Source organism: Caloenas nicobarica, chromosome 4 (genome assembly GCF_036013445.1).
Source record: "Caloenas nicobarica isolate bCalNic1 chromosome 4, bCalNic1.hap1, whole genome shotgun sequence".
Taxonomy (NCBI): domain Eukaryota; kingdom Metazoa; phylum Chordata; class Aves; order Columbiformes; family Columbidae; genus Caloenas; species Caloenas nicobarica.
Genome location: NC_088248.1, coordinates 23,322,359 through 23,341,084, shown reverse-complemented (window position 1 = coordinate 23,341,084; position 18,726 = coordinate 23,322,359). Strand labels below are relative to the sequence as shown.

The 18,726-nt window shown below is 37.0% G+C and overlaps 1 protein-coding gene across 4 annotated transcripts in view; it reads right to left on the bottom strand.

The window, feature by feature from the left end:
• Positions 1-1,094: 1,094 nt before the first annotated feature.
• Positions 1,095-18,726, bottom strand: part of DCLK2 (doublecortin like kinase 2) — an 87,379-nt gene continuing 69,747 nt past the window's right edge. For 2 of the 4 annotated variants that reach the window (XR_010606107.1, XR_010606108.1), the window contains 9 exons: positions 16,745-16,864; positions 15,487-15,633; positions 13,171-13,304; positions 11,847-11,924; positions 10,775-10,871; positions 8,926-9,006; positions 7,675-7,791; positions 6,527-6,609; positions 2,856-2,940 (listed from right to left, as the gene is read on the bottom strand). Coding sequence is in view for 2 of the 4 variants with exons in the window: in XM_065633599.1 (XP_065489671.1) it covers positions 2,719-2,940; positions 7,675-7,791; positions 8,926-9,006; positions 10,775-10,871; positions 11,847-11,924; positions 13,171-13,304; positions 15,487-15,633; positions 16,745-16,864 (996 nt within the window). In the remaining 2 variants the exon portion in view is untranslated. Of the gene's footprint in view, positions 2,941-6,526; positions 6,610-7,674; positions 7,792-8,925; positions 9,007-10,774; positions 10,872-11,846; positions 11,925-13,170; positions 13,305-15,486; positions 15,634-16,744; positions 16,865-18,726 lie in introns of all 4 variants that reach the window. The other 2 variants (XM_065633599.1, XM_065633600.1) reach the window with 1 other exon arrangement.

Sequence of the window (18,726 nt, the reverse complement as noted above, 5' to 3'; positions counted from 1 at the left end):
CCTTGCACAACTGAACAGCCATCCTCTTAGAAAAACCAGAACTCAAACCAAGGTTTGTCACTGTGTTCCTCTTTATTCATCTCCCAGTTTGGTGGTCTCTGTCTTCTGTTGGGGGTTCCCTTTCCTTGCCATAGGTGGCTGGTTACCCCACTTCATCTGAAATTACACATTGTTTCCTTAGCTTAGTCAAAGAATTACAACATTTGCACAGCTACCTAATAGACTCCCATTATTTTCTGTTCTGAGTAAGGTTAGAGTGTTCTCTTAATATTTTTTGCACTGTCCCAAAATATAAATGTACATCATTTTATACGAAGGCTTGTATACTTACTCTAGTGAATCCCAACAAAGTTAATACACAATGACTGGTTATAACTCAGATCTTTTGGTCTTGATCTAGCCCAACCTTTTTATTGATAGCTTAAAAAAGTTTTTTGGTTTTTTGGTTTTTTTTTTTTTCCCTTGGCCAAGATGCTGTACCCATGTGCTGGTTTAACTGAAATGCAGTTAATTTTCTTCATGCAGTTAGTAACTCTTATTTTTTTGTAGCTATAGCACAGTCATCGTTTGGATTTAATTTGACATTAACAAGATATGACCCTGTTAATATTTTCTTCAGGTAACTTTTCAGTGGGTTTTTTTTTGTTGGAATGAAGAGAATGTAAGAACTTACTGATATCTTAGCCATTGTCTGGGAGACTGAGGTCTTTGTGGGCTTTCTGCCGACAGGTGTGAGGCAGCTGGGAAGGGGGACATAGACAGGACAGACCTTGACTGACAACCGGGCTGATCAATGACAATATTCCATGCCATTAGTGTCATGCTTTGTATTTAATGGGAATTGGGTTTTCTGGCTCATTAGACCCGTTCCACTTCAGCTCCGTTTGGGAGTTCTCTTAGTTCGGCCTCTTGCCCTTCTGCAGTGGCCTCTGGGCCTTTCTGCTTTTTTTGGGTTTTTATCCCTCTTCCCCCAGGATCAGCTGTTCAGGACCAGGGCGCGCTCACTCTCTCCTCCCAGGACTGGCTGCTTGGTGCAGACGGAGTTTGTGAGGAATTACACTGAGTATCACTTACTTTGTATTTTATTTTTATTTTATATATAGTAGCAGAGTAGTAGGATTATATTAGTATTATTTTGTTATTTCATTAAACAGTTTTTTTATCTCAGTCCACAAGTCCCTTTCGATTCTCTCCACAACTTTCCCAAGGTGGTTTTGGGGGGCAGTGAGAGAGCAGCTATTGCGGTTTGATTGCTAGCTGGGGTTAAATCATGACAATATCTTTCAGGTGTAACTGTAAGTTATCAATTGGCACTTTTTAATTCCCTCTTCAAAAGGTAAAGCACTCATGTTCAGTCATGTATTATCTATGTCTTCCATAGGAATCAATGGCAATGTTATGGGAATCCCTCAGATTAATTTTATGAAATTTTTTTGGTAGGTACCTAACTATCTAACTGTTTAGTCTCTCCAGAGAGAATGAGATTTTCACTGACAAAATAACTGAGTTCTCAAACAAATGACTTTTTTTTTTTAAATGAAGAAAGTTTATTGCAGGTTTTTCTTTTACAATTCTAGTAGAAAGTATAGCTAAGAAAGAAAATGAACTATGACCAATTTGTAAGAACAAGCAAAGGAAAAGAATAAGCTGAATACATCCTATATTGAACTAAGCATTATGGTAAAGATAAAACCTCATCTATCTGTGACTGCAGATTAAGGATAACTTCTCCCCAGTCCCTGTTTCCAGCGCCTGCACCAGGTGTAGAGGGGGGATAGCACTGACAAACCTCTGACAGCTATTGATGGTGGTTATTTGTAGTAGCTCCTCTGTCAGCTCACCCTAGAACTAGGAACTGCTCCATCCATCCCAGCTTAGATAACATGCAGCAGGCTTTTGTTCACAGGTCCAAAATCATTTTATTTTATCTAATAGGTAGTCTGACCCTCAAGAAAGGTACGGATGGGACACTTGTGGTTAGGATAGAAAATGGCTTGAATGAAATCCTTCCTTGCCTCCACTCTTCATTACAAATAAATGTCCAGTGCTCATGTTTACATCCCAATTCACTTTATTTAAATTCGTACTATCTAAACACTACCCTGCAGCTTGCAAGTCCAATAACAAACCCAATGCAAAAAAAAAAAAAAAAAGACCATCCTTCCCTCTATCTCCAATGTTTGTTTCACGATATTTTACAGTTAGTCCACTAAAAACTTTTTTGTGAAAATTTGCTTCTTCAAGTTTAGTAGAAACTTGGCTAAAAACAGAGGCATCAGAACAGGTGAATATAAGTTGTGGGGTTTTTTTCCCTTGTCTTCCTCTCCCGCTTTTCTGAGAATTCTCACGAGCAGAACAGAAGGGGGCCTGCTTGTAGAGGTGAGGCCAGGTAACTGTTCGCCTCTCACTGTGTATTAATATGGTTAGCTACACGATAAGTTAGTCTATTTAGAGCTCAAGGCTGTGTGAGATGCAGTAAATTAAACTAACACAGATAACCAGAATTGCCAGAATCTTTCCTCTACTGCTATTCTCAAGGGCAAAGAGCACTCAAAACACACCTTCGCTTGCCCACTATTACAAAATCAGTCTCCCACGACAGAACCTGCCTTGGGCTCTCCATGAGGGGGTGCACGCCAACTGAAAGCAAACTGTCATGTGAAATGAAAATTGTGGCGAGAGTGCAGGGAGCTTCAGTCAGATTTGGTTCCATCAGTCCTACGCACCAGGCTGATCCCCAGAAAACTCAGGAGACACTGAGGCGGGGAGCGTGGGGGATTGGAGTGGCTCAGAAGCAGCAGGGAAGAGGGTCTTGGACCCAGCCACACAAGGATCGTCAGCTGCAGCAGTAATTGCAGAAATTTTCTCCGTTCCAGCTCTACCAGAGTCCTGACTGCGCTTGCTGCAGAAAATCTGACTCTCTTTATCTAGAGCTGTGTTCTAAAAACAAACAAACAAAAACCAAGGCAAAATATGAAAAGAACAGTTAAATCAAAGCCTTGCCATAACTTCACGGTTAAAACACTCTACAAGACACATTAAGTGCATGCATTAGAGCCAGAAAAAAGGAGAAATAACATTAGGATTATTGTATAATTAATTGTAGTGTTTTGTGGTGCTTGAGAAAACTTATCTTCCAGATGTATATTTGCCATGACTGTGTGAATTTAAAATCGTTTTGCAAGTCTGACATGGAAAAAAAAAAAAAGATGAGTGGTTATGATATGGCAGGAACTCTTCATGTTAGCTGCTAGCAAAATTTATGTACCTGTGTTTTTGCAGGCATGAGGAATCACATGATACTTAGTGAAAACTTAATGCATATTCTGTAACAAACTACACGGAACAGAAATTTATCTGGCTTTGAAAAATGACAGATGAAAACCTAAATATTTTTTCTATCTTAAAGATGACACTTCTGTACATATTGTTGAGAGTGGCAAAAATGCATCATTTCCGAATATGGTACTTAAAAATTAGTTTAATGCAGAAGAGAGTCACAGGTTAGAATGACAACTGAGAACTCTAATTCAGTAGGTGGATTATCTGGAGTAGGTGGTGTGTCTGCTGAGGCAGACAACTTTCATACCCTCTGAAGGATACTGCCAGTTTTACGAAACCACAGTGTAATGTTTAATTGTTAGTGGAATGTCTGAAGTGACTTAGAAGGAAATCCAGCAGTTCATGTGTCAAAAAAATAAGTTAAAATTGCTTTCTGAGAGTTGGAAGGAGAGGATAATTGGTCTTGTTTCACAGTTTGAGTGCTGATACTCATCATTATAAATCCATATATTTCTTGGCTTAACTATTTACGTTGTGGGAGATCTTCTAATACCAGTGGTAATATAGATTATGTTGTTATGTTCTGCGTAGTTTATTTAGTTACATAGAATGGTGCAAGGTACACCTTGGTCATGTACAGCTTGGGTTTTCTACAGTAATCCACAAATGTGTGACACTGGAACTGAGGAGCAGAGCACGAATACATAGCTCACCTTTGTGGCACATCTTACATATGCAGGTGTAAGTATTATACGACACTGTTAGGTGGAATTTAGTATTTTGAGCTGAGATGTGCTAATTGTAAAGTAAGGTCCGGTGCTCTGCTTTTTCTTTAGCAATTTCTATTTTTGACTGATTGCTCAGGAGGATTTGCTTTTCTAATGTGTAAATTTTATGTATTCTTGGCAGAGTTTGTCTAATACACAAAATTTTGTAGTTTTTAGATACTGGAATAATTTTCTGATACAAGTTAAATTTAGCATGTATTTTTTTGCAGATATGTTTTATTGCATCAAAGTCATCAAGGACAAGGCAGCAATAAGGTACTTATCCTCTCTTTTCCAAACTAATCATATAGCTTGGTAGTGAAAACTTACTTCCTTATGGGGCACCTAAATTCAAATTTATCTTTTACCTGACTTGGCAAAGAGACCTAGACTCATATCTCCAATTTCTCAAATAGAGGACTTCTAGAATTTGCATGTATATGGATAGTGGGTTCTTCTGGAGCCAGTCACATGCAGGCTTTCCCACTGAAACTGTTCTGTTTGTATAATGATGGGGCTGTGTGCTGGGGCAGCGAGGTAGCAAGGTAGCAAGCAGACATGATACCAGGCTTTTTCAGACCAAAGTACTGAGTAGAAAAGCTCTCAAAAGCAAAAGTTAAGTATTTTGAATTTAGAGTGGTTTGATTTTGGTTTTTTGTGGTGTTTTTCTGGTTGGTTGGCTCATTGGTTGTTGGTGGGTTTGTGTTTGTTTGTTTTGGTTTTTGTTGGTTTTTTTTAATTGAGGGACATTAGTCTATGCGCATACAGTTACAAGGAGGAAATTCAACAGTATGCAATTGAATTCTCTGCTACTAACAACTGACTTGGCAAATGGAGCATGCAAGGAAATGACTAGATGAACTGTGTCTAGGCTTTTGATATTAACTATGATGTGCAGTAGTTTTATCATTATCAAAGTAGCTGCAGTGCAGGCAGCCTTGCATAATTCCTATTTTGCTTGCTGGAAAAAGTTGTGAATAAACAAGTATTTGCTATTTCTGTGGCAGGACAGGTTATTTACAGGGCAAAGGAAATGCTTTCAATTTGTGTTGATGGTGATTTTCTCCTGTGCTGTCCTCACAACAGCCTCTGATAGTTGTCAGAGCTTGCACACAGCAGTACATACCTATGTAATGAAATTTAGGATTTATATTTTTTTAAGGATTGAAGAGGAGGCTTAATTTTACTGTTGCTAAGTAAGAATGGTTTTTATTAATTTAGAACTGATTACCTTCTGACTAGGTCTGTGATATGATAAAGGCTGAAGTGATAAAGTGGTTTTGGGGTTGTTTTTGTGTTTATAGAATTCCCATCTTTTTGTAATTACTTTTGGATATTGTACAATACACCCATGCACAAAATTACTCCCAGGGGAATAGGCCAAGGTATGTCTGTGCAACTGAAAAATAGCTAGTTGTATCAGTGTTAGCTTAGAATACTTCAAACATGCGTCACTTAATACAGAGAACTTTTTTGTGTTTAAAATATTTTCCTTTACTGTTTTTGTGTGGCTGTAAAGCTCCTTCCAGTTCAGACTGGCTGAGTTATTTCTCCTTTCCTCTTGTTACAAATGGAGAACATGTATTTTTTTGTGCAGCAGAACAAAGCATTGCAGTTAGTACGTACCATTGCCTTGGACCTACTCAGAGGAAAGCAATGCAGGCGTTGGGAAAGGAGGAAAAAGGAAGGAAGCAAGGGACAGAAACTAGACTTACTTTAAGCAGAACTAACACAATCGCAACAAATTTAGATTTACAGAACATTTTTAAATTGACAAAAAAAAAATCAGTAATGAATTAACAGCAACATGCTTTAGGGGCAGAAAGAGTCTCCTGTGCAAGAACACTGAAGTAGGTATGTGCAGTTTTACTTATCTGCCACATGATGGTATTATCTGCTTTGGCCAGAGGACAATATTTGAATGAAGTGATGCTAAAAGGGATTTCATTAAGTATGCAGGTGGACTGATAAAGCAATGTACTGCAATACATGAGAATTACAATATTGTGCTCATCTGAATCTGAGTGGTTTTAAGCAGTGAGTGCTAGTAGAAGTAAGTAAAGAACTTGACATGAAAATAACTAAATTTCATTGTTCTAGATAAACCAGGGCAAGCATAACAAATTTGGGGCTTAATCCTCATTAGATTACTGTTTGGAGCAAGAAGTTAATTTTCCCTTCAGCAATAACTTGGAGCTGCACTCAGAACTAAATAATTATGCATTTACATCTTTCCATACCTGTTAGCAGGAAATAAGGCAGGAAAAGGGAAAGTGAAAATAAAGGTTTTAATGAGGTGCACTTCCCTGGCTGAAGGACTGTCAGCAGCCAACAGAATAAGGAAAAACCCACACCAGTAAGAAGCCAGAAGCTATGCTGTGTCAGAGATCTGAGATAGGCTTAAGGGGCATGCAAGTTGGAGAGGGGCTGAGAGTTAGAGTTGAAATTGCTTTTATTACATATAGTGCATTCTATACCAGTTTTCAGCTTCAGGCTTATCCATAGTCTCAACAGTATAAAGAATGAAGCTCTGAAGTCCCTCTCAAACTGTCAAGTCAAACTGTCAAATGAAATGTAGACAACAGCATGAACCTGAAATCCATTTTCTGACTTCTCTCTATTTTTACGTTACCACTTTTCATACATTTAAACTTTGGGCCTAGGTAATACACATAAATGTGTTTGCAAAAGCACATATGTATGCAGAAATATTATTTAGATTTACCTACTTTCAGATAATTAAAACAGTTGTTAATGTAAGTGGGCTGGACTTGGAGAGTAGTTAATACTAACAGGGAGGGTGGGGTGGAAATCACTGTTATGTTACTATCATAGATGCTTTGAATTTTTTTCTAGTAACTGAAGATTCTTTTTGTGTGCAGTGTCCATCCTTGCACTGGACAAGAATGGACCACACCAAGAACAGGACGGCAGATCAATCTCTATTGCAGTTGCATATTCTCTGCAAAAGTGACTGGTCAATTCCAAGTGCAGTTCTGAGCACTGATAACAGCAAACTCCATTTCTGCTGCCATGATTCACACATCTGGCTTCTGGAATTAATGTTTATGTAAGTTCAGCTATGGGTCATCAGGGTTCCTTTGTGACTTCCCCAGTAGGGAACATAAAAAAAAAATAGCAGGGGTTAGATTGGGACAAAATTAAAGTGATAAACACCCTATACTACAAAAAAAAATTCTGAAAGGGAGTCTGGTTTCCTGACAAGTGTAGTGTGGAACAACAGTACATTCAAGATCAAGCAATACTTGGTTGGGTGGAGGGGAAGAGCCTACTTAACTAACTAGGTGGTCAGTAAGATAAAAAATTACAGTTTTTACAATGAAAGATTTCAAATCATTAATAAGCTTCAGTTCAACATACAACTACTTAGTGTTTACATGTTTCTGTTTGAAAGCTTGTTTTTATAGCTTAGCTAGCACACTGTGATAGACTCGGTTGCTCTGAAGCGATGATGAGACAATCCACACTATACACAAATAAAGACTAGAATTAGAGACTATTCTAGCTTTGCTTTTGCTATTCTTGCATGACACATGCTCATAGAGCACTGTTACGAAAATATGCAAAGTATAATGTCAAAGTGTAAAAATGTTCACTCTCTTACCATGATGACAGAAACCCCAGCAGATGTGTTATTTTGCTTGGGCAGAGTGTTATTAAAGTGCTGCTTCAGTTTACCTGTTACTTCAGCTTGCATATTATTCTCCTGGGAAGCATCATCCTGTATATGAATAAACACAATATTCAAATTAGGGAAAAAACAATGAATGTAACTGAGAAAAAGGTAAGTTTTCTATTCTCCTGAGGTACTTCCTGCTTTTTAACGTGAGGTAAGTGTTCAGACAGGCAGCCCAAATGTGAATACCCTCTGCTACATGAGATATAGTTCAAATGGGTTAAGACAAATTACAGAAAAAAGGATCAGCAACCACTGTTTTATATATGAACTTCTATGTCTTAAATTGCCATGTGATGCCGTATACTTTCAGTCCCTTGATTTGTCTCTCAATTATAAGCCACAAGTTTGATTCAAACATGTTAAAATAACATGCTTGAAATAAAGCAAAAAACAAAAAACCATGTATTTAATTTGGCGTTCTTTTAAATTAGCATTTTAAATGATCCAACATGTCCTAAGTGTGGAAACATTACGTAGTACCAGAAATACCTTTGAGAGGAGCTGTTATGTATAGATACACTCGTTATAGTTGTCTTCTCTCATTTCAGGTAAACCCAGAGATCATATTCAGTCCTTCTTTTAAAATGTGTGTGGAAATAAACATTGACTGTGTACATGTAAACCTACTATTTATTACTAGTGAACTGATTTTAAATCAATACGCAAAGGACTCTGGCGTTCCCCATTACTGCTGTCCAAAAAGATGAAGGACCTCTCAGCCATCAACTTAGTGCCTATGTTAAATTACGTTTTATTTTCTAATTTTATTTCTCTTGTGAAGCTTGAAGTGCTTAAAAAACCAGGAAATTGTACTTTAAGTAGCATTGCAGCAAGTAAGATGCCAACATGCACAACAGTCCTTCTGCATACACATTTTGGAGCTGACCGTTTTCTAGGCTGATTATGAAATAACAAAAGAAAGATGCCGACGTCATATATTTGGCTGTTGTGCTATCTTTAAGCACCTTCTAATCTCAGTCAGGAAGTGATACCCTTCACTCTGTTCTGCTGTTGAAAAGTATTCATTCTTGCTCTTCTATGTGGAAATGGGAAGTGGTTCAACAAACAGAAATGGGCATAGTAGAAACATACTACTACTTATGAAAACTACACTTTAATGGTTAGATTTACAGATTTAATATCAAATTAGAGACAAGTAAAATGTAATTTACTCACTGACACCCAGGGATGGCTTAGGATCTGTGCTGCTGTATATCGGGCTTCAGCATTCACATGTAGCATCAGGCTAATTAACTCCTGTATATATTAAAAAAAAAAAAAAAGGAAAAAAAAAAGAAAAAAAAGAGTTTGAGGAGAGTGGGGAAGGACATTACAATGGGAAATATTTTTGCACCAAGTTCTTCTCAGTGCAGTTTTCTTACTACCTGGGTGAAAAAAACCCAGCTTATGCTGACACCAGAACTAGTGACATCAGTGTGACTTTAGTGGAACAAAAATTTTGCCCTTCAGGTTTATAGAGTATGCTAGACAGCTGTATGCATGTTTCACTGGGTGTTTTGAAACCAGATGAAAAGGAAATGTTCAAAAAAATCAGCTGTAATGGTCCAGTTTGTTTTCTATATGTTCATGCAGGTGACCAGAATGAAAACAAACCTGGGACAGATGAGAACCCCTGTGGACAGTGTTACATGTCCGTAGTAACAGTACATAAAGAGCACAAATCAGAGGCAAGAAACTGCATCTGAAATTCAAGAAATTGCTGAAATTATTTGAAAACTATGATCTCTGTTGCTCCAGAAGGATAAAAGACATTTAACTCATTTCACCAGGTGAGGTTCGCCTGGTATAGGACAAAGCAGACAGACAGGAAAAGAAAAATGCTTAATTCTAGTAATTATGTGGTTAATCTCCAAAAGATTTAGTCTTGTGGTATTCATAATCTTTTACAGGCACTAGAGCAGATGTCTTTAGCTTTATCAAATACTTCCGTGAGTATGCTGCCTACAGACATGATAAACCCTTAAGAGGTCATTGATATAAAGCAGTCAATAAAATACAATTAAAAAACCCCAAAATTCCAAACCAACTTTTTTTCAGTTGTTTTTTCATTCACGTTTCTGCTTATGCAACTAACAACTCGTTTTACTGGTGTAATTCCTGATTCTACAAGCCTATCAAGACAAATATGTTGCCCTCCCAAATAAACAAATTCATGTACTGGGAGCCAAATTCTCTCTCAAATACCCTTTTATAGCCTCCAAATTGTCAGCCTTCATATTCTCATCAAGAGTATTTCAAGGAAATTGTTCATAACTTTGGTTTGGGGAAATAGTTTCTTCAAGCAGGAAGTAACATACCTGAGAGGTTCGCAACCAGCCGAATTATTTAGTCTGTGTAAGTCTGAAGTGAAAGGGGTCACCTTTAGTACCAAGACTGAGGACCCTGCTTGTTCAGAATGCAAGTCTGGAAGAGTATAAGATGACTGGAGCTGGGGAATGTTGGCAAATGGATAAACAGCCATTGGGAAATACAGAAAAAAAATGCAATTTCTCATTGGCTGCATAAGAAATAATCTCCACTTGCTAATTAGAGTCCTCAGATATCATTCAAAGCACATTACTGAATTAAGTTGAGAAGTGGGGCTTAAAATTTGGAACCTTTATCCTACAGACTCAATCATTTTAAACATGAATGGCAATAATAACACAAGAACTACTAGCAGTGGCAAATCAAGCTGGATGCACCTCTTGAAAAGTTTTAATAAATGATGTCAATTGCATTCACTCCACATAGCAATAATTTTTCTTTGTGAAAAGAGTAAAAAGAGGGAAAATTCAGAGAGAGACACTTTACAGCTGAAGTGCTGAACCTACTATAATAGTCCATCATTAAGTAAACTGAATAGTCTGTGATGTTCGCACTGTTAAGCTGACTAAAAAGGCACAGCAGCTGCAAGAGTGGGCAAGAGTCTCTTCTGAATTTTCTATTCTGCCTTTGCAGCAGAGCACAGTCTTTCCAATGGCTTGCAAGAAACACTGTTTCAGGTTGGAAAATGTATCGGTACCTTTGCTGAATCAGTGATGTTATCCCAGTAGGGAGAAGGAAATTCCAGCTTCCCAACAAGTATCTGATCAAAGAGGTCTTCCTGAAGGTTGTTTTCACTGTAAAACAGCAGTAATGAAAAAGATCAGGAGAAAACAGTCAATTTGTCACATGCGTTTTTAACTTGATTTGGGGATGGAACAGAAATGATGTTATATCAAATATAATACTATAAAAATATATATACAGATATCTATAATACTATAAATGCACAACCCCCAAACTCTATTCAAAGCAATTACCATCTGTTTATATAATATATCTTTCAAAACGTTTTCAGCTTTAAACATGAACTAACCACATGGAAAACCCAAACACATAAACTAAATGATATTTTTTCCATGGATAATTGCTTATATTGTAAAATATTCAGTCTGGTGATTTTTAATTAAAAACTAAGTGTTTTGCTGTAAAGATGGAAAACCAGACTGCATGAATAACTTATAAGTTAAGAGGAGAATTCACTATTAAAATCTGCTAATTGCTTCTCATTCCTTGGCAAAAAAAAAAAAATTGCTGAGGCACAAAGCATACCCAATTTGATTTTGAGTAGAACTCATACATACTGTGACATTGAGTAAGACAAATCATGTTTGCAAACCGGATCAATCATATGACACTTATTAAAAAAAAAGGATTAACAAGGTTCAAATTGCAACATAAGCACATTCTTCTCCTCACCTCAGTTTACCATTAACCTTCACTCTCAACACTACAAACCAGTAAAGATGTTGTGTCCAAATAGAAACACTAGAGGGCAAAGCATACACGTTCATTGAACTGGGATATACCTGGCAGACAAAAGGAATAGAATCTGTGCTATCACACCACCATATTGCTACACACAGAAGTAAACCAGTTGCTCCCTTAGAAAAAGAAATAAGTAAAATGGATCTCAAAAAAAAAAAACACCTGACAACCAGGACAAGTGAAAACAATTTTTAAAAAGGAACAAAAAGGTAAATGAAATGTCTCTTGCTCAGGAAGAACTTGGTCCTTTACTATTTTTGCCTTTGACATACAGGGACGCTTACCTGCGAAAAGGCGGAAATCCACATAATAGTATGTATGTGATCACACCTGCAGCCCAAATATCCACCTTTAAACCATACCTGAGAAAAAAAGCCTGTGTTACTTGTGGCGGATTAAAAAAAAAGTCATTCCAGTCAAACAATTGATTAGATTTACATACATATATATTGTGAGTCTGTTCTAAGTTACTTGCTGATGGTGTAGAAATGTATTTTGTACCTAAGCATCATTTTACTCTGTGTCATTCGCAGTCTTTAAGAAACTGTGATATCACTTTTTTCCTTTTCTTTTTCATAAGCCTCAAGGCTCTCCAGGATTCAGTTCAGTATCAAGGTTTCCCAATCCAGAATTGCTAATGGCAAAAGACAAGGATGTCCTTTTTTGTCTCCATATTGGAGCACCTATCTCTAACATTACCATGTGTTGCTAAGCAACAAGCGAGATACCAATTCTCCAGTCTCTTGAGTGAGTAGCACAGGGAAAAAGAACTGCACCTTTCTTTTAAAGCACAGAAATTAAAACACTAGAGGTCAAAAAGAGGTCTTTTTTTTTCTATAGAGTAGATTCAGTCTGTCAAAATCTAAAACACTCAGATGAAGTGCCCTTTGACGTTTGAGCTCACTGCAGCTCTGAAATATTTCTCAAAATAACAAATGCACTGCACAATGCTTGAAACAATACAACAACCCTCCCTCCATTAGGAAGATCAAATTCACAATTGTCACATCTAAGACAAGATTCAGCCAGGATGGAATGGAGGTACATAAAAGGAAAGCTGACGTGACCATTTTAAAAAATTATTTTGTATTTATGCAACTACCCATTAAATACAGAAAAACTGGGTTGTTTAGTTAAACCAACAGCTACCAAATAGCATGTGTCACCCAAACAAGGTCACTTGAATCAACATGATCTAATTAGACCTGCTCTGAGTACAGGTTCAGACTTGGTGACCCCTGAAATCTCTCCCAATATAAATTATGCTGTCTTGCATGAACACTGTATTTTGCTGGCCAGTTTTTCCCCAAGCAGCTGCTGTGGCTGGTACAGTGGGCTCTGAGAGAGGGAACACAAACCAGTAAAATCCAGTCCACCAGTGCTGGTCCTAGGGAGATGGTAAGGTGGCAAAGGTGGGTGAGTCCTGGGAGCAGGGTGAGTGAGGAAAGCGGCCTCTCAAGGAATTGAATGATGCCTGTTTTTTTCACAGGTGGTTTGGTTACAAAAAGATCGAGGACCATGCTATTACAGCATTCTAGTTCTTCCAACACTTAAGAGCTACCTGCCAAAAATAACTGGTTACAGGACAGATATCTTAGTCATGCTCACCCTGTCTCTGCAATGATTTCTGGAGCCACATATGTGGGTGTACCACAGACAGTATATAAAGGTCCTTCAACCACAGTCGCCAGTCCAAAGTCTCCTAGCTTCAAAGACTTAGTTCCATCGGGATATTCACATACCTAGAATCACCAAAATTAAAACAGAATGAGGAAGAGAACATCTACATTTTTTAAAATCCTTTAATTTGTTTGGAAAATAATCATCATCATGGTGAGAAGGCAGGAAAAAAAGTAACTTCCACAGCCTTGTTGCGAAAAAAAAGAAAAATGGTATGGTTGCTGTAGTGTTCAATGGAGCTGTCTGCCAGCGATGTAGGTCGGACCATGATATAGCCTTAAGCAGCTATAGGGATTAAAAAAAAGCCAATTCTAGAATGCTGATAAGTTTTAAATATAGTAAACAAAAAATATAATACTAGACTTCCCATTGTTTAGGACCTAGAGTTTAAAATTGGAGTAAGCAGCTACAATCAGATTTAACATCTCTCACTAACTTAGCATGTAGCCATGTAGCAAACTTGATATTTCATAGGCAAGTGAGTTCTCTATGTTCAGTACAGGAGCGAGAAAGCTGACTGAGAAGTGTTAACTAAAAGCCCCATAAAGAATCTAGCACATCTTAACCTGAGTCATTTTGTTGACGAAAGAAGTTCAACTTTAATAGAAAAAAAAAATGTTAAACAACAGTCATAGCAAGAGTAAATCAAACCAGACCAACAGCAAAAGGAAACATCCCAAATTAATCTGTTTTGTTCTTGAAGTAAAATGTTTATGTGAACATGATTTCAACAGGATCTAGTTTCTAGAATATAGGCCTGCAGAATCTCCAAAATGGCTGAATTTATTTGGTTTCCTCAAACAACTGAATACTGCTAGGGCAGCAATAGCTTTCTTCCTTCATTCCCCTGTGTAATTCATGTAATTAATGGAAACACTTGTTATCCTTGATACACCACCATCATACTACATGCTATTACTCTTAGAGTTTGTATTTTCGAATGCATGACTAGTAAAGATAATGTAATTCAGACAGCTGGATGACCCTGCACAAAAGAACTAACTACTTGCAATAATAGGCAGCAATTGATAGGAATTATTTCCATTTACATTCAATACCAGTATGTTATCTTAACATGCTGCCATTGCCAATCACAGTGAATAAGATTTGCATCTGTTGAGTAATCTCTTTAGGCTTTCTAGGCAGGAAGGACATTTGTGCCTATTTATAACTGATTCGATCACTAATGAGAGCTTAAAATTGCTTTGGATTGGTCGTGTTTGAAGATGCACTGATAATAAGCGAGACTACCACCTTCATTTTCTTTCTCTTAAGTGCCATGTTGCTGTGACTACATTTTCTAGGAGAAGCACCCTCCCTTTTGTTAAACATTCTAATTTATATGAGGGCTTATTTAAATTGCTAAACACTGTCAGTGGAATTAGTTGGGAAAGAATTTACTATTAATAACCCTATCCTTGTAACAATTCAAAATCTGGTCTGGGATAATCCATGACTCCTACTCTACGTGCAACCTCATGAAACAGGACTGACAAACACCGCAGAAGAAACGCCTAACAAGTCCTGATGAATGCTGCTGCCATTCCCAATGACAGTGGCTAATGCAGGAGAGGTTATGGCCCTGGTTGCTCAGCGCATGACACATAATATCTAACACCCAACACATAATACGTAAGCATAACCTCTGTGTATAAGCAAGATAGCGCCCTGTTCCCATTCTGTGCACTGTAGTCTGAGCAGTTCCCAAAGCAGACTTCATGGTAATTCTTGTCAACACAGTTATTTTATGTCTCTGCTGAAAACAAAAGTAGTCAGTCCCCTAGGAGAAAATAAATGTATAGTACAGATTTAATTCACAGCTAGAATACTGGTAAGTCATCAAAGGTGAAAGGACATCACAGTGAAAGGAAAAGCAAAAAAAAAATTGCATGAGATAACCATAAGATCATTCAAAGAAATGGCACACAACCCACCTTTGCTCCCACTTGCAAACTGTAATAAATAATTCATCAATACAGCTTTAAAACTCATTGCTTTGTGAGGCAATACTCCAAATGGCAGCCAATCAAAATGTAAATAAAGATAGGTCTAAGGACAGGTCTGAGCACAGCTCATTTGGGATATGGTGATTGCTATCTCATGGCTGAAGATTTATTTCATGCATACTTATTCTAAATTAGTATTCCTGCTGTTCTCTGCTCAGCTCCTTGACATTTATATACAAGTATTTGCATTAATGAGAGCAAAGGAAGAGAAAATATTAGAAAAATAAATGGGACACACCAGGAGATTTTCTGGCTTGATGTCTCTGTGCACAATGTTGAGACCATGGAGGTATTTGAGTGCGCTGGCCAGATTGTAGACCATTGCACTCCCATCTCGCTCTGTATATTTTGTAGAGGAAGTGATAGCATCAAATAGATCTCCTCCCTGAAGTAAAAGATAATATAATATTTCACTATGGCAAAAATAATTAAGATGGTGATATTTCATAAAAAAGCTGTGTAGAATTTTTCTTTACAACAGGCATGCTCAGATACCTGTTAAACGGTAAAAAAAAATTATTTTGTGGAAAGATGACCTTGTCACCAAGATACCAGACTGGGACTTGGGCCATTTACATTAAATTCTCAGCTGTACTCAGGTTTCTGGTGTCATGAGTGTGGGCAAATCACAGCTCTTCTCTGCCTTGGTTTCATTTTATTAATCTTCCTACCTTTGGTCTCTCATTTATCTTACATCAAGGTACAGGAATACAGTTTCCCTTTTCTTCATCTTATCAATAAAATATCAATACAATACACAGCAAAAACCTATCCTTATTTTGAGTAAAGCCTAAGGTAATACAAATTAGCCCAATAATAAAAAGTCTAATGTAACAAATACTCAGTAATTGTAATGAAGCACAAACTGGAATTTCTGTAGATATTGCAGAAATATCAAATAAATATAACTAAATAAGACAAACATAACCATGATACCTCAAAGTGCAGGACCTACAGGTGATTTCTGAATGTGCTAGTTGTGCATTCTCTGATTATGGATGCCCTGTTCCTCTTGGAATATATAACTACATCTAGACGAGTTACTGATGCAGCATTTCCCACCATGGCAACCAAATTTACGTGGGTGTCTCTATGACGGTTACCCTGGATACATCTGTAGGAGTGATCTGTCTGGGCTGTGGGTGGCATTCCGAGCATTTCAATACACGTGGAAGAGAAGCAGCAATTCAGGAAATGCAAGCCAAGATGGTGGTGTATTAAAATATTTTTAAAAAATACTCTCTTAAAATCTAAAAAGCCTCTAATATATAAAAATAACTTATAGAAAGAAAGAGAAATGGGTAGGCTACAGAAATTATGAATTTAACAGCTACAGACTTTCTTAGAGGTTTCCCATGCTGGCAAACATTCTAGAGGTGACTCTTGAATCTAGCAGTGTTTCAGGCAGAAATAAAAAGTGATCATATATATTATTTGTTTTTGACAACACAAAGAATTAAAAAAAAAAGAAAACAAAAAAGCCTCATTATTCTTACCTTGACCAGTTCCATCACCAGGTAGAGTTCTGTTGGGGTGTCCATTTCCTCTATAAGCATAATGATATTTGGATGCTTCACTCGACGCAGAATAGACACTTCATTTTCAATCAGGTGTTCCTGTTCAGAAAAGAGGATGAAAGTTCATCTGAATAGACATGAAATTGCCAATTCACTTTTCCTTTGATTAGCTGAAAACTGATAACTTGATCAGTGAGCACTCTTTTTGCTGTTTAATTTATATAGTGGAGGGCTACTGTCAGATACTGGATTTCAACTTGTATTGTAGCCTAACTATACAACATTCAACAAATTTAATTTAAAATGCCATATTTCAGACACATAACTAATGGTATATCTCTAAAAAAAAAAAAAAATTAAAAAAAAGACCCCAGAACATGACAGCAATTCAGGAAGTGCAGATTATATTCTTATGTGGGTATTATGAGGTGAAATAAAGTTCAGACACCCCCCTCCATCCCGAGCTGGATCACTGTAACCTTCATCAATAGTTAACATGTTCTTGATCCTCTCCAGAACTTCACCTCTAATTTAGTGTAGGTTACTCAAGGACAGATTACCTAGGATTATTTTCAAGGACTTTTTTTTTAAAGTTGTGGATTATATACAGGAAAAATATTATAACTGCTTTAGTTTTGGATTTCAGTTCATTTTATATGTATGTTCAGATTTACAATCTGCTCAGTTAAGTCACTGTGGCTCCTACAAATTAACAGCACACAGATTGAGTTTAATTTCCCCTTCCCTATCCTTCTGAGGAAGTATTGGTTTTCAAGAACAAGTTCGTTTCAGAATGTTTGGTTTCTAGAACATCTTAGCACTGGGTTAACACTGGAGAGTGAAGAAAATCACATGCCCCCTTTCAAAGGAAGAATAATTTGCATTTTCCTCTGTAAAAACTGGAATACAGGTATTGTATTTAGGTTCACCACAAATTAACACTAGTTTTCTTACACTTTGGCAGATAACAAATCATCTCACCGGACTTAGAACTTATTAATGTTTATTGCACTGATCTGTAGCATGCACTTCATGCAATTGTGAGCAGAGCACCAGAAGGAGATGTGATCCACTGTGCATAGGCAGTGACTGATGATCTTACACTACTTCACCTTCTATTTCCAGGGCTCTTGACAGATGCATTGTGTTTTTACCAAAGCTTTATGTGGCTATGTAACTCAGAAACCACATGCCATGTGTGCATCTCATTTTGTGAGAGTATGGTGCGGCATATAGGGGTTATATAGTTACACCTTTGAAATTCAGTTTGAAAGAGCATCAATTGTCATTCTGAACAAACATATGTCTGCTCCAAGCAAACGTGCTCTGGAGAAAAAAACAAACACACAAACATGAAGCAATTTTGTTAATGTTGAATCTCATCAACAGACAAAAGTGAATAGCCACAGCATACCAGGCCTTATGGATGAAAGCCTGTAAATTCAAAACTAGCACTAAGAGTCCAAGCAAAAACTAGAATCTTATTGTAGCTTTTCCTACCTAAAGAACACATAACATATTAAATTTATTGTATCTGTTAATTATGACTAAGGCACAATAGCTTTACCTGGCTTTTTGTTTTTTTCACTTGACTAAATTATTGTCTTAAATAAAGCTCAGGCATAAACAATATTTATTTAAAATAAATAATCTATTTTAAAAAATACTCCAAAATGTTGCTGAGCTACTGTTTTAAGACTTGTCCTAAAAATGCTGACTAGCATGTAGTTAGTTATTTTCAACCACCTCGCTTTTTTTGCTATATTTTGTCATATTTAAAAAAAAAAATAAATCTCAAACTCATTAAACATTCTCCTGGATAGTGCAATATAGATTACAGTCTACATCAATATGATTTATTTACAGAGAAATTATTGTATAAACAACATTTAAGCTGCCTGTTGAAAATACATTAGTCAATTGGATTCAAGTTTTAGGACATCTAAGATAAACTGCTAGCG